Source organism: Chrysochloris asiatica, unplaced genomic scaffold (assembly GCF_000296735.1).
Source record: "Chrysochloris asiatica unplaced genomic scaffold, ChrAsi1.0 scaffold00026, whole genome shotgun sequence".
In the NCBI taxonomy this organism is placed as follows: domain Eukaryota; kingdom Metazoa; phylum Chordata; class Mammalia; order Afrosoricida; family Chrysochloridae; genus Chrysochloris; species Chrysochloris asiatica.
In genome coordinates this window covers 1,841,275-1,855,283 of record NW_006408544.1, presented here as the reverse complement: position 1 = coordinate 1,855,283, position 14,009 = coordinate 1,841,275, and the positions used below count along the sequence as shown (strand labels likewise).

Sequence of the window (14,009 nt, the reverse complement as noted above, 5' to 3'; positions counted from 1 at the left end):
CTAGGTTCCCTCTTGAAAGCTTGTAAGCCAGTTACTTCTTGCCTTTGTGGTCCCTCCCCTCCCATTTGGGTATCCAATGTCCAAGTTGCCCATCTCTGTCTACTCTGTGTGCACACCTTTTTTAACTTTAAACCATTCAGTGTTCCCATATTCTGTTCGAACAACTCTTTCTTGGTCCAGGTACAGATTCCTCATCGCACAATTTGAGTGTTCAGGAATACTCATACTTCGCAATGTTGCCTATAGCTTGTGATCCACACAATCAAAAGGCTTGTGTAGTCAATAAAGCACAGGTAAACATCTTTCTGGTATTCTCTGCTTTCAGTCAAGATCCATCTGACATCAGCAATGATATCCCTTTTCCACGTCCTCTTCTGAATCTGGTTTGAACCTCTGGAAGTTCTCTGTCAGTGTATGCTTGCAGCCGTTTCTGTATTACCTTTATTAAAACTTTACTTGCATGGGATATCAGAGATTGTCCAATGATTTCCTCATTCCATTGGGTCACCTCTCTTTGGAATGGACACAAATATGGATCTCTTCCAATCAGTTGGCCAGATAGTTGTTTTCCAGATTTCTTAGCATAGACGAGTGAGTGCCTCCAGTGCCACCTCATGTTCTTTAAAGATTTCAATTTGTATTCCATCAATTCACGGTGTGTTGTTCTTTTCCAGTGACTTCAATGCAACTTGGACTTCTTCCTTCAGTGTCATTGGCTCTTGATCATATGCTGCCTCTTGAAATGGTTGAATATCAACCATTTCCTTTTAGTACAGTGACTCTGTGTATTTCTTCCATCTTCTTTTGATGCTTTCTGCATCATTCAATAATTTTCCCAGAGAATCCTTCAATAAGGAAAGCTGAGGATTGAATTTTTTCTACAGTTCCCCCAGACTGAGAAAGGCTGAGTGTGTTCTTTCCTTTAGGTTTTCTGACTCCAGATCTTTGCACATTTCGTTGTAATATTTGACCCTGTCTTCTCGAGCTGATCTTTGAAATTTTCTGTTCAGCTCTTGTACCTCCTCATTTCTTTCATTTGTTTTAGCATCTCTATGCTGGATAGCAAGTTTCAGAGTCTCTTCTGATATCCATTTTGACTATTTCCTTCTTTCTTGTCTTCTTAATGACTTTTTGCTTTCTTCATGTATGATCTTCTTGATGTCATCTCACAATTCTTGTAGTTTTTGGTATTTTGTGTTTAATGTATCAAATCTGTTCTTCAGATGATCTCTAAATTCAGGTGGGATATGTTCAAGGTCATTTTTTGGCTCTCATGGACTTGTTTTCATTTTCTTCAGCTTCAGTTTGAATTTGCATATGAGTAATTGATGGTTTATTCCAGTCTGCTCCTGGTCTTGTTTTCACTGATGATCTGTCATACTGTGGTGACCTGCATGTTGCTGTGATGCTGGTAGCTATGCCATCAGAATTTAAAATATCAGCAGGGTCACCCTTGGTGGACAGGTTTCAGATGAGTTTCCAGATGAAGACAGACTGGGAAGGAGGAGATGACTTCTCAATGTTTAGCCACTGAAAACCTTATGAATCGCAGCAAAACATTGCCAGATATAGCATCAGAAAATGAAACATTATGAATAGCCCCAGATTATTGTCAGATATAGTGCCAGAAGATGAACCTCTCGGGTTGGGTGAAGGCACTCAAATTAAGACTAGGGAAGAGCTGTTGTTGTTTGGTGTTAAGTGCCTTTGAGTTGGATCCAACTCATAGTGACCTTGTATATACACACACACACATATAATGCGGTCCAGCGCATTAAAGCACAGTGCCATACCAGGGCTTCTTAAGGAAGAGAAGTGCCCCAAAGTAGAGTTGATGTGAAAGAAGTAAAGCTCTTGAGACCTTCATTTACTGATGGGGCAAACTCAAAATGAGGAGAAACAGCTGCAAACCTTGATTAATAATTGTAACATGGAATGTATGGAGTATGAATCTAGGAAAATTGGAAGTGGTCAAAAATGAAATGAAAAGCATAAACATCGATAACAAAAAATGGAAAGACTTCATTTTGCTTGGATCTACAATCAATGCTCATGGAAGCAGCAGTCAAGAACTCAAACGATGTATTGCATTAGGCAACTCTGCTGCAAGAGACCTCTTCAAGTGTTCAAGAACAAAGATGTCAGTTTGGGGACTAAAGTGCACCAGACCCAAGCCATTGTATTGTCAGTAACCTCATATGCATGTCCACCACTCGTCTGTCAGCTTGTCATATTGTGGTGCTTGTGTGTTGCTATGATTCTGGAAGCTATGCCCTGGGTATTTTAAATACCAGCAGGGTCACCCATGGGGGACAGGCTTCAGCTAAGCTTCCAGACAATGACAGACTAGGAAGAAGGAGAGACAGATTTCCAAATATTTAGTCACTGAAAACCTTATGTGTAGCAGTGCAACAGTGTCAGCACCAGATTACTGAATATTGAAACACGATGAAAAGCACCAGAATATTCAGTTTAGTGCCGGAAGATGAGCCCCTCATGTTGGAAGGCACTCAAAATGCGATTGGGGAAGAGTTGCCTCTTCAAAGTAGAGTTGACCATGATGACACGAATGGAGTAAAGCCCTCAGGATCTTCATTTGCTGATGGGTCACAACTCAAAATGAAGAGAAACAGCTGTAAACATCCATTAATAATTAGAACATGGAATGTACAAAGTATGAATCTAGAAAAACTGACAAAAATGAAATGGAACACATAAACATCTATGTGCAGGCACTAGTGAGCCAAAATGGACTGGAATTGGCCACTTTGAACCTGATAATCACATGGTTTACTATGCTGGGAATGACAAATTGAAGAGGAATGGCATCACATTCATTGTCAAAAAGAACATATCCAGATCAGCCATGAAATACAATGCTGTCTGTGATAGGATAATATCCATACGCCTACAAGGAAGACCAGTTAATACCACTATTCAAATTTACATACCACCCACTAAAGCCAGTGAGGATGAAATTGAAGAATTCTAACAACTTCTTCAGTCTCAAATTGATCAAACATGCAATCAAGATGTATTGATAATTACTGGCGATTGGAATGCAAAGGTTAGAAACAAAGGAAGGATCAGTAATGGGAAAATATGGCCTTGGTGATAGAAATGATGCTGAAGATTGCATGACAGAATTTTGCAAGACTAATGACTTCATTTCAAATACCTTTTTTGAACAACATAAAAGATGACCATACCACACGGAGCTCACCAGATGGAATACACAGAAATCAAATTGACTACATCTGTGGAAGGAGATGGTGGAAAAGCCCAAACAAAACCAGGTGCAGACTGTGGAACAGACCATCAATTGCTCATCTGCAAATTCAAGCTGAAGCTGAAGAAAATGAAAACAAGTCCATAAGAGTTCAAATATGATCTTGAATACATCCCACCTGAATTTAGAGATCATCTGAACAACAGATTTGATGCATTGGACACTAAAAACTGAAGGCAAGAAGAGTTGTGAGCTGACATCAAGAATATCATACGAGAAAAAAGCAAAAGGTCATTAAGAAGGCAGGAAAGAAGAAAAACAAAATGGATATCAGAAGAGACTTCAAAACCTGCTCTGCAGCAGAGAGATGCTAAAGTAAATGGAAGAAATGAAGAAGTTAAAAATTCAAAGAGCAGCTCAAGAAGACAAGGTTAAGAATTATAATGAAATTTGCAAAGACCTTCAGTTAGAAAACCAAAAGAGAAGAACATGCATTTCTCAATCTGAAAGAACTAAAGAAAAATTTCAAGCCTCAATTTGCAATACTGAAGAATTCTAGGGGCAAAATATTGAATGATGCAGAAAGTATATATATATAATGGTAGGAATACACAGTCACTGTATCAAAAAGAAATGGACGATGTTCAACCATTTCAAGAAATGGCATACGATCAAGAGGCAATTGTACTGAAGGAAGAAGTCCAACGTGCACTGAAGACACGGCTCTAAGAATTGATGGAATACAAATTAAAATTTTTCAACAAATTGATGCAGCACTGGAGGCACTCACTCATCTATGCCAAGAAATTTGGAAGACAGTTACCTGGCCAACTGAATGGATGAGGTCCATATTTGTGCCCATTCCAAAGAGAGGTGACCTACCAGAATGCGGAAATCATCAGACAGTGTCATTGATACCACATGCAAACAAAATTTTGCTAAAGATGTTTTCAAAATGGCTGCATCCGTACATTAACAGGGAACTGCTATAGATTCAAGCCCAATTCAGATGAGGACGTGGAACAAGGGATATCATTGCTGATGACACCTCACACGTGGATAATCAAATGTTAAGATGACTGGGATCTATTTTAAATATAGTGTAATTCACCCATCTCAGAGTAACATTACCTATACTTCAAGAGGGGAGTGTCATGGCTCCATATAAGCACTGGACTGTGAACCACACAAGGTCAGCAGTTTGAATCTACCAGCTGCTCTGCAGGAGAAAGATTGAGACTTTCTGCTCTGCAAAGATTTAAAGTCCCGGAAACCATGTACAGAGTCACTGTAAGTTGGAACTGACTCAACAATACTTAACAACAATATACTTCAAGTTTTGAGAATTAAAGGCAGTGATTCATTTAAAGCATTTACAGACAGTGGTTGGCATGTATTACTAGTTGTCGTTGAATAGTTTCTGACTTATGGTTCCCCAATTTGTGTCAAGGAGCTCTGGTACCGTAGTGGTTACGAGTCGGGCTGCTAACCTCAAGGTCAGCAGTTCAAAACTACCAGTCGTTCTTCAGGAGCAAGATGAGGCTTTCTGCTCCTATCCAGGGTAGCTGAGTCAGAACCAACTTCATAGCACACCACTACCAATGTGTTTGTCAGAGTAGAACCATACTCCATAGTTTTTTATGGCTAGTGTTTCAGATTACCATGCATCTCTTCTGAGATGCCTCTGGGTGGACTTAAAACTTCCAACTTTTTTTGTTAGCAGTTATACAACCCAGGCACTCGCTGGTATTTCTAAGTGATAAACACCATTCTATTCTACCACCATCGTTGAAGTCAATTATACTTACATGGAATCTCAACAAGGGCAGACCCACAGACATACACATACCATGGTGGTGGTGGTGTGCTGTGGAGTCAGTTCCGTCTCATAGTGATCCTGTATAGGGTTTCCGAGGCTGTAAATCTTTACAGGAGCAGAAAGTCTTATCTTTCTCCCGTGGAACCTCTACGTTAGCAGCCCGACTCGTAACATAGGGAGCCTAAGCCTGACAGCCATGATTAAGTATTATTGTAGAGAACTAAACCTCTGTTCCTTAGCTCGGTTTCTTATACACTTTCTATACCATAGGTTATAAGCTCAAATGCATGTACTAGATAGGGAGGGAAGTAGCTACACATGAAAACTAAGCCTGATCGACTGCTAAGTAAAAGCTATGCTTTCATCTGAAAGTGGTAATAATACTTACGAGTGGCTGAATTTCATTTATATAAAAGTACAATACTAATGCTAGTTTAATTTCAGATATAAAATATTATCTGGTGATTAAAAAAAATGTATCCCTTAGACTTGTTAGAAATCAAATTCTTTTCAGAGTTTATAAAAGTCAAACAAAACAATCTGAGAAGATATTTAGCTACTAGGTCTGAGATTTAGCTTGTGACCTCTGTTCCATTTGACTCCCTCAGGCCTAAATTTTTTGCTTATCCAAAAACTTTAAAATGATTTCCGCTTTTTTAGTGCTGTGAACATAAAAAAAAAGTATTCATATTCAAGTCACTATACAGGATGCACATCCCATTGAACGATTATTTTTGACTACCTTTCATGAGTTTGATGAATTGGATAAATCCTCAATTAACTATAATAAAAAGATAAAATCTTTATAGATTTAAATGGCAAACTCAAACGTGAACTATTATTAACCATGCGGCATCCTTCTTATGCTGTCTTACTTCAGAAGCTTTTTCATAATAAAATGAAATAATTTGGGGTGGAGAGAAAAGGATAATAAATTCCTCCAGATACATAATCCAACTTTTTTGCAACACAACATACCAATGAATAATTCAATTAGTCAGATATCCTACATTACATAGATGAATAAATTAAACCTAAAGATTTAAATATTTTATTCTGGTATGTATCTACGTAACAAAACATTAGTCATTTCAACAATTTTGACACATACAATTCAGTATGGTCATATCTGTGTTGTTTAACCCCTATCTAGTTAGTCTTTAATTTTCTCATTCCTAGTTCCAGATGCTCAACGTCCTTTGAACCTTGTGTCCTCTTTTTTGCCTCATTTCCCTGACCCCTACCCTGGATTTCCACTAAAAGCTACACACTACTATTTTAAAAGTTCTATGTTCTTTTTCTTCTTTCTTGTCTTTTAAATGACCTTTCATTTTCTTCACAAATGATGATGTCCTTGACGTATTCCCATAACTTTTCTTCAGTCGTTAGTGTGCAGAGAACCAAATCTAGTTTTGAGATGGTGTCAATTCAGGAGGGATGCGTTCAGGGCCAAATTTTGGTCCTTGTGGATTTGATCTGTTTTTTTTTAGCATTAAGCCAAACTTGCATATGAGCAATCGATGCTCTGTTCCGCAGATGGCTCCTGGCCTTGTCTTGACTGATGACATTAAACATTTCCATCGTCTCTTTCCAATGACGTAGGCAATTTGATCCCTGTGTAGTCCATCTGGTGACATCCATGTATATAATCGTCGCTTATGTTGTTGAAAAAAAGTATTTCCAATAAATAAATCATTGGCCTTGCAGAATTCTACCATGCGATCTCCGGCTTCGTTTCTACCACCAAGGCCAAATTTTCCAGCTACTGGCTGGTCTTCTTTTTCTCCAACTTTTGCATTCCAATCACCAGTAATCATCAATGCATCTTTCTTGTATGTTTGGTCAATTTCAGACTGCAACAGTTGGTAGAAATCTTCAATTTCCTCATCTTTGGCATTAGCGGTTGGTGCATAAATTTGAATAATAGTTGTATTAACTGGTTTTCCTTGTAAGCGTATGGATATTAATCTATCACTGACAGCTTTGTAATTCAGGATAGACCTTGAAACGTTCTTTTTGATGATGAATGCAACACCATTCTTCTTCAATGTGTCATACCCAGAGTAGTAGATCATATGACTGCCAGATTGAAAATGGCCAGTGCCAGCCCATCCCAGCTCACTGATTCCTAGAATATCCACATTGATGTGTTCCATTTCATTTTTGACGACTTCCAATTTTTCTCCATTCATACTTTGTACATTCCATGTTCCGATTATTAATGGATATCCTGGAGGATCAACCACATCAGTAGGGTCAATTTTCATTTTAGGCAGCTCTTTCCCAGTCATATTCTGAGTGCCTTCCAATTTAGGGGGTGCATCTTCTGACACAGCACCAACACTGGAAAGAAAGAACAAAATGGATGTCAGAAAAGACTCTGAAACTAGCTCTAAAACAAGAGTAGCTGAAGTGAACAAAAGAAATGAAGCAAAAGAGCTGGATACAAGATTTTAGAAAGTGGCTTGAGAAGACAGGGCACAGTATTATTATAGAATGTACAAATACCTGGAGTTAGAAAACCAAAAGGGAAGAACATGATTTACATTTCTCGAGATGAAAATGTGAAGACACAATTCAAGTCTCAAGTAGCATTTCTAAATAATTCTATAGGCAAAAAGTTGAACAATACAAAAAGCATCAAAAGATGATGAAAGGAATACAGTTCACTGTACCAAAAAGAATTGGTTGACAGACATTTCAGAAACTATCATATAATCAAGAACTGCTAGTAGTAAGGAAGAAGTTCAAGCTGCACTGAATGCATTTGTGAAAAACACAGGAACCCAGGATTATGCAGTGTTTTGTTCTGCTGTGCATAAGGTCACTATGGGTCGGTACGGTACCGACTTGATGGCACCTAACAACAACAACAATTGAGATGCATCAACAAATGATGTAATGTTGAAAGTACTTATTTGTCTATGACAAATTTTGAAGACAGGTATCTGGCCAACTGACTGGAAGAGATCCCTATCTGTGTCCATTCCAAAGGGTGATCAAAATGAAATGCAGAAATTACCAAACAATACAATGAATATTATACCCTAGCAAAATTTTGTTCAAGATAATTAAAAAATGACAACAGTCGTACATCAATGAACTGTCAAGCTGGATTCAGAAAGAGGGATGTGGAAGAGGGATATTGTAGGTGTCCAATGTGTCTTGGCTGAAAACACAGAATACCAGAAAGATGTTTATTCTGTGTTTTACTGGCTAAAGACATTTGACTGTATAGATCATAACAAATTACAGATAGCATTAAAAGAATGGGAATTCTAGAACACTTAATTGTGCTCATGTGAAACTTATACCTGGATCAAAAGACTTGAACAGAACAAGGAGGCACTGCTGGTTCAAAACTACAAGAAAAAGTTATGGAAGGGTGCTGTACCCTTTTACTTAATTTAGTCAACCTGTATGTGGCGTAAATAATCTGAGATACTGTTCTGTCTAAAGAATACAGTCTGAGGATTACAGGAAGATTTATTAACAACCTGTAATATGCAGATGAAACAGCTTTGCCTGCTGAAAGTAGAGGATTTGGAGCATGATGGTTAAGACTAAAGCCTATGAATTAATTATACATGAACAGAAGAATACAAAACCCATCACAACTAATCCAATAAACTACATGATATAGAGAAACTGAAGTTGTCAAGGATTTCATTGTAGTTGGATAAACAATCGATGCCTATGAAAGTGGCAATTAGGAAATTAAATGATATATTACACTGGGCAAATCTGCTGCAAAAGATCTCTTTAAAGTCTAAAACTTAAAGCAAAGAGTGGTCCACTTGATGACCAACAAAGCTATGGTCTTTTCAATATGTGGAAACTGGATAAAGAAAGAGGAAGACAAAAGAATTCACACATTTTAATTGTGGTGTTGGCAAAGAATATGGAATATCCTATGGACTGCCAGAAGAATGAACAAACCAGTCTAGGAAGAAATACAACCAATGTTCCTTGGACATGAGGATGGCCAAGACTTTGACAAGAATACTTCAGACATATGAGGAAAGACCAATCACTAGAAAAGGGCATGTTTAATGAAAGTAGAGGACTGAGGACAACATGGAAGTTATTAATGAGATGGACTGAGCACAACAGCCATAACAATGCAATGAAAGATATAATCATGAAGATGGAACAGGACAAGCCAAGTTTTAATTGTTATACCTGTCAGGTATCAGAGCTGACTTGACAGCAACTAACAAGATGCCATTATTTAGCACCTTTTAGGCAATATGATAAAAAAAAATGAAAAAGAGGAGTTCTAATGTGGCGTTGTAGGATGAGCATTGGATTGTTAACTGAAAGGTTCGCAACTCAAACCCACTAGCCACTCCTTGGAAATCCTATACAGGGTCGCTATGAGTTGGAATTGACTGGATGGCACTGAACAACAAGGCATTAAAATTACCAGGGTAAAATGTTTTGCTCTTTGAGGAAATAATTCTAACACAGCTGTAATAATCCATCACTGTTAGCTGCTATTGCACTCCAATTCATGGTGTCCCTATGTGCAACAGAATGAAAAGTTGCCTGGTCCTGGGCTACGCTGTGTATGCTTAAGAATCACCTGGAAATCTTGTTTAAAGGGTAGATTCTGACGCAGTACATCTGGTGTGCAAAACGCAAATTTTCAGCAGGGGGTCGAACAGAAGGACCTGGTTTGAAGCCTGGTTTAATATGTAACTTACATACTCGAATGGATATTAATCTGGCCAGACTCTCTGGAAAGAGAATGATGGACATATGTGCCGGCATACTCGGGCCTTCTGTGTGCAGGTAACTAGAAACGGTGGGTGCAGGTGAGCGCGGGTGCAGCGCGCAGAGTCCGCCAGGGGCGTGGGAAGCCGGGCGCGCCGGCTGGGCACGCGGGCCCGCTCCCGTGGAATGCGCGGGTGGGGGCGGGAGGAGGGGCTTCGGGTAACAGTTCCGCTGCCAGGCTTCCCCTCGGTCCTACCCTCGACCTGGTTTGGCCCTCACCGATGAACTTCCTGTCCCCTATTTTCAGCAGGCGCCGCTGATGTGAGGCCGTCCGGGTCATCGCTGCCTGTGGCGCTGGGCTTGGTGTCGGCAGCGCTGAGGACGGGGACGGTCGGGGGAGCGGCGGGAGGCTGCTGGGTCTCGGCCTCACTGCTCATGGTTGTGATGGTGACGAGGGGCAACTATAGCAGCTGCGGTTCCTCCTGGGGTGTGACGTTAATTCGGCCAGCTGCGGCGGTGGGGTGACTCAGAGATCTCTGAGGCCTGCTCTCCGCTCCCGCTGGAGAATGGCGAGAGGGGCGGGATAAGCCCTGTGATAGCCCCTCTGTAGCAGCCATTCACTGGTCAGCATTGTTGTCAATCTTGCTTTTATTGGCTAATACTCTATCATTCTTTCAGTTTCATTGGTTTTTAGACTAACGTTCCTGCCTCCACCAATGCCAGGCAGACCGGAACTAGAATCAGCGCGGGAACCCTAGAGTACTGGGTGTTGGTGTGGGGTGGTCTACCTGGCTGCGTTGTGGAACAAACCTTAAACATACGATTTAGAGGGGCGTCTGCTCTTGTCGAAGCAGTCACCTCGGAGGGACAACGAGGGATCTCAGATCACCCTGCTCTACATATTAGGGCTGGGGACGACAATATACTCCACCGGACCGGACCGGACCGGGATCCTTTATACAAGCCATCCAAGGAATGTATTTTTTACGTTTTCGCGTCTTCTCGCCCTCACCACAAGTCAGGATTTAGTTGAGCAAGCTAGGCATTTTTTCCTGCATTTTACTCTTAAAGCTAGGTGAAATTAGGGATGACTGTTCACAATGGTTGAGTGGTCTAAGGCGCCAGACTTGAGCTTGCTTAGCTTCCTCTGCTTTAGGGGTTCTGGTCTTCCCTGGAGTCGTGGGTTCGACTCCCACTTCTGACACACTTATGGCGTCCTGGTGCGGCACTGTAGGATAAACACTGGACCGCAAGGTTGGTGGTTCAAACTCATCAACCGCTTTTCAGAAATCCTATAGGGTTAAGTCGGAACCAAGTCCAATGCACTTAACAACAGATTCACATTTCACAAACAATGATGTTGAGGAGAGACCTGATTTTTCTTAAATCCACCATTATTAACATGATATGGGAGTCAGTTTCTGCCTCTGGAATTCAGTATCGTGGTTATGTGCCGTCAAGTCAGTTCTGACTTACAGCGACCCTGTATAGGGTTTCCGATTCTGTAAATTTTTATGAGCGCAGAAAGCCTCATCTTTTCTCCCATGGGGTGCCTGGTAGATTCATTTGCTGACCTTTGTGGTTAACAGCCCAACTCATAACCCGGTACTATACCAGATCTCCTTTTACTTCAATCTAGGGATCTGGAAACTTGCCATTTAATCGATTCCCATCGCACAGAGCCATTATATAGGATTTCTGAGGCCGTAAATTTGTAGGGAAGCAGAAAATCTCATCTTTTTCCCTCAGAGCAGCTGGTCCGTTTAAACTGTCAACCTTGCTGTTAGCAATCCATTACTTATAGAGGCAGAACTGTAACTACCAATTCAGAGAAGCAGTGAAAACACAAAGCAATTTGGAAATGGAAGTGGGAAAAGGAAGTAAAATGCTACCTTTCCAGGCACAGGGAGGTTTATATAAAGTTTCAGAGGCAAGAAGAGCTGGCATCTCATAGGACACAAAACATTCAGAAATGGAACTGAGTCCCCCTCCCCCCTCAATTTTCAGCCAAATAATAGGTCTATAAAGGGAACAATAACACTAATGAGGTACACACACCTTATAATAATCAATCCTTTAAGATCAAAAGGACAACAATTAGCCAGGGACAAAGATCAGAAGAATGTATGAAAAAAGGAACCACAGAAAGGAAGTGGGATATTTGTGCAGTGGAAATGTCATTTTAGAAGAGATTATCAGCGTTGCCCATCAGATGTGACACCAGTCTTTAGCCAGAGAACTCTTGGGGATTATTAAAGAGATCCAGGTGACTGCCCAGTCTGTGGGCTGTGACACTGATGGCCACTACTAATGATAATCCTTATCATCTAGGTTTGTTACTTCCACCTCTTAAAGGTCTAGTAACAGTCCTAAAACTCTCTAGATGTCAGCCTAGAATCTCTTTAGTCTACTGTTACTTCCAAGTCTAGGCCATCAACATGTGTTCCTTAGAAGTGGTAGGGAAATTTTTTTTTGCTGAAAGGACCAGATAGTAAATATTTTAAGTGTTGTGGGCCTTATTGGTTCTGTCTCAACTATTCAACTTTGTTTTTATAGCCTGAAAGTAGTCAGAGACAATGTGTAAACAATTGCAGCTGTATTCCAGTAAAATGTCATTTGTGGACACTGAAATTCTAGTTTCAAGGTCACAAACTGTTCTTTTTACTTTGTTTAGACCATTTAAAAAATGTGAAGTCAATTCTTATTAGCTCAAGAGCCAGAGTAAAATATAGTGGAATCTGGGCCACCAGGCATAGTTTGCTGACCTCTAGCTTAGAAGTACGGATGTGGGCTCTAATGGTTTCTCAATATCTTTATGTTAATATCCCTCACCACAAACTAAAATATGCTCTATTGAAAACACACAATCTAATCACTACTTGTTTTACTTAAAAGCTGCTGGTTACTACCATTCAGGATCCCTGGTAGCAAAGAGGGTTACACACTGGGTTGCTAAACTGCAAGGTCAGCAGTTCGAATCTACCAGGCGCTCTGCGGGAGAAAGATGAGGCTTTCTGCTCCCATAGGACTTACAGCTTTGGAAACCCTATAAAGGGGCCTTATGAGTCAGAACCCATTGACGGCAATCAGCCATCACCACCAGTTATTACAGCCGCCCTTAGGGATAGTTCATTCCTTGTTGCAGTTATAGGACTGTGTAATTTCTCTAAATTCTTACTCCAGTCTTCTTTCACATAACAATTGCTTCCTTTGGGCTGTCATACACTCTTCCTTTCTGTTTATAACATTTCCTTTTCCCCTTTCCCTGGTTAATACTTTTTTTTTTTTATGTTTTTATTGTGCATTATGTGTTAGTTTACATGGGTGAACATTATCTTTACATTCATCCTATCCTATTTTGTTTCACTGCAATGATCACAATCCCTGTATGCAGTATCAAACACCCAAAGGGTACACCCCACATGCCTGCCCCCCAGGGCCGCCAGCACACAGCCCCTCTCTCTCCCTGAGTCCAGAATCCCCAGCTGCTCCTTCTGCCCATGTCATCACCTCTGCCTCCATCCCTAGTGTCACTGCCTCTCTGGACAGTGTCTTGCACTTTTCTCCCTTGATGGTTCCAGGGATCTCCACTCCTGGACTGCAAAATCAGCCACTCCCTTCCTTTTATTATCCCTGGTTAATTCTTTAGCCTTTATTTAGGTCCTGGCTCAGCTGTTACTCAGGTGACTCTCCCCTGGTATCCTACAGCATTTTGCTCTTACCCTATTCTAACACTAATGCTATGTTGCTCTGAGTCTTTTCTGCCAGGCTGAGTTCCTTGAGCACCTGGCATAGTCCCTTACACATTTTTGTTGTTGCTAGTGTCGTTGAGTCATCTCCAACTCATAGAGACCCTGTACAGGGTTTCCAAGCAGTAGCTAGGGAATTTGAACTGCCAACCTTGGGTCCAGTGCTTTATCTCACAGCGCTACCCTAGGACTCCCTGGATACGTAATACCTTATTAAAACTGAAGAAGGCACTGTCAATAGAAGGGTCACATGGGCAGATGTGCACTAGTAACCCTGGTGAAAAGGGGGCTTGCAGCAGCAATGTGAATGGAGGATTAGCTACATTCCACAGCAGGCATGCATTGCTTACAGCTCCAGGTGACTTAAAAAAAATTTTTTTTTTAAAAAATTTTTATTGTAAATTGAGTGAAGGTTTAGGGAGTAGCTCATCACTTTTACATTCAACAAATAATACACTTGGTCCAGGTGACTTTTTGAAAAAACCTTTCCTCAAAA

The 14,009-nt window shown here is 40.6% G+C and overlaps 1 protein-coding gene across 1 annotated transcript in view; it reads right to left on the bottom strand.

The window, feature by feature from the left end:
• The window catches only part of YBX1 (Y box binding protein 1), a 90,026-nt gene extending 79,671 nt beyond the window's left edge, over nt 1-10,355 (bottom strand). The window contains 2 exon segments of the mRNA XM_006878292.1: nt 10,044-10,065; nt 10,067-10,355. Coding sequence (XP_006878354.1) covers nt 10,044-10,065; nt 10,067-10,201 — 157 coding nt within the window. The 5' untranslated portion in view covers nt 10,202-10,355.
• Nucleotides 10,356-14,009: the final 3,654 nt, after the last annotated feature.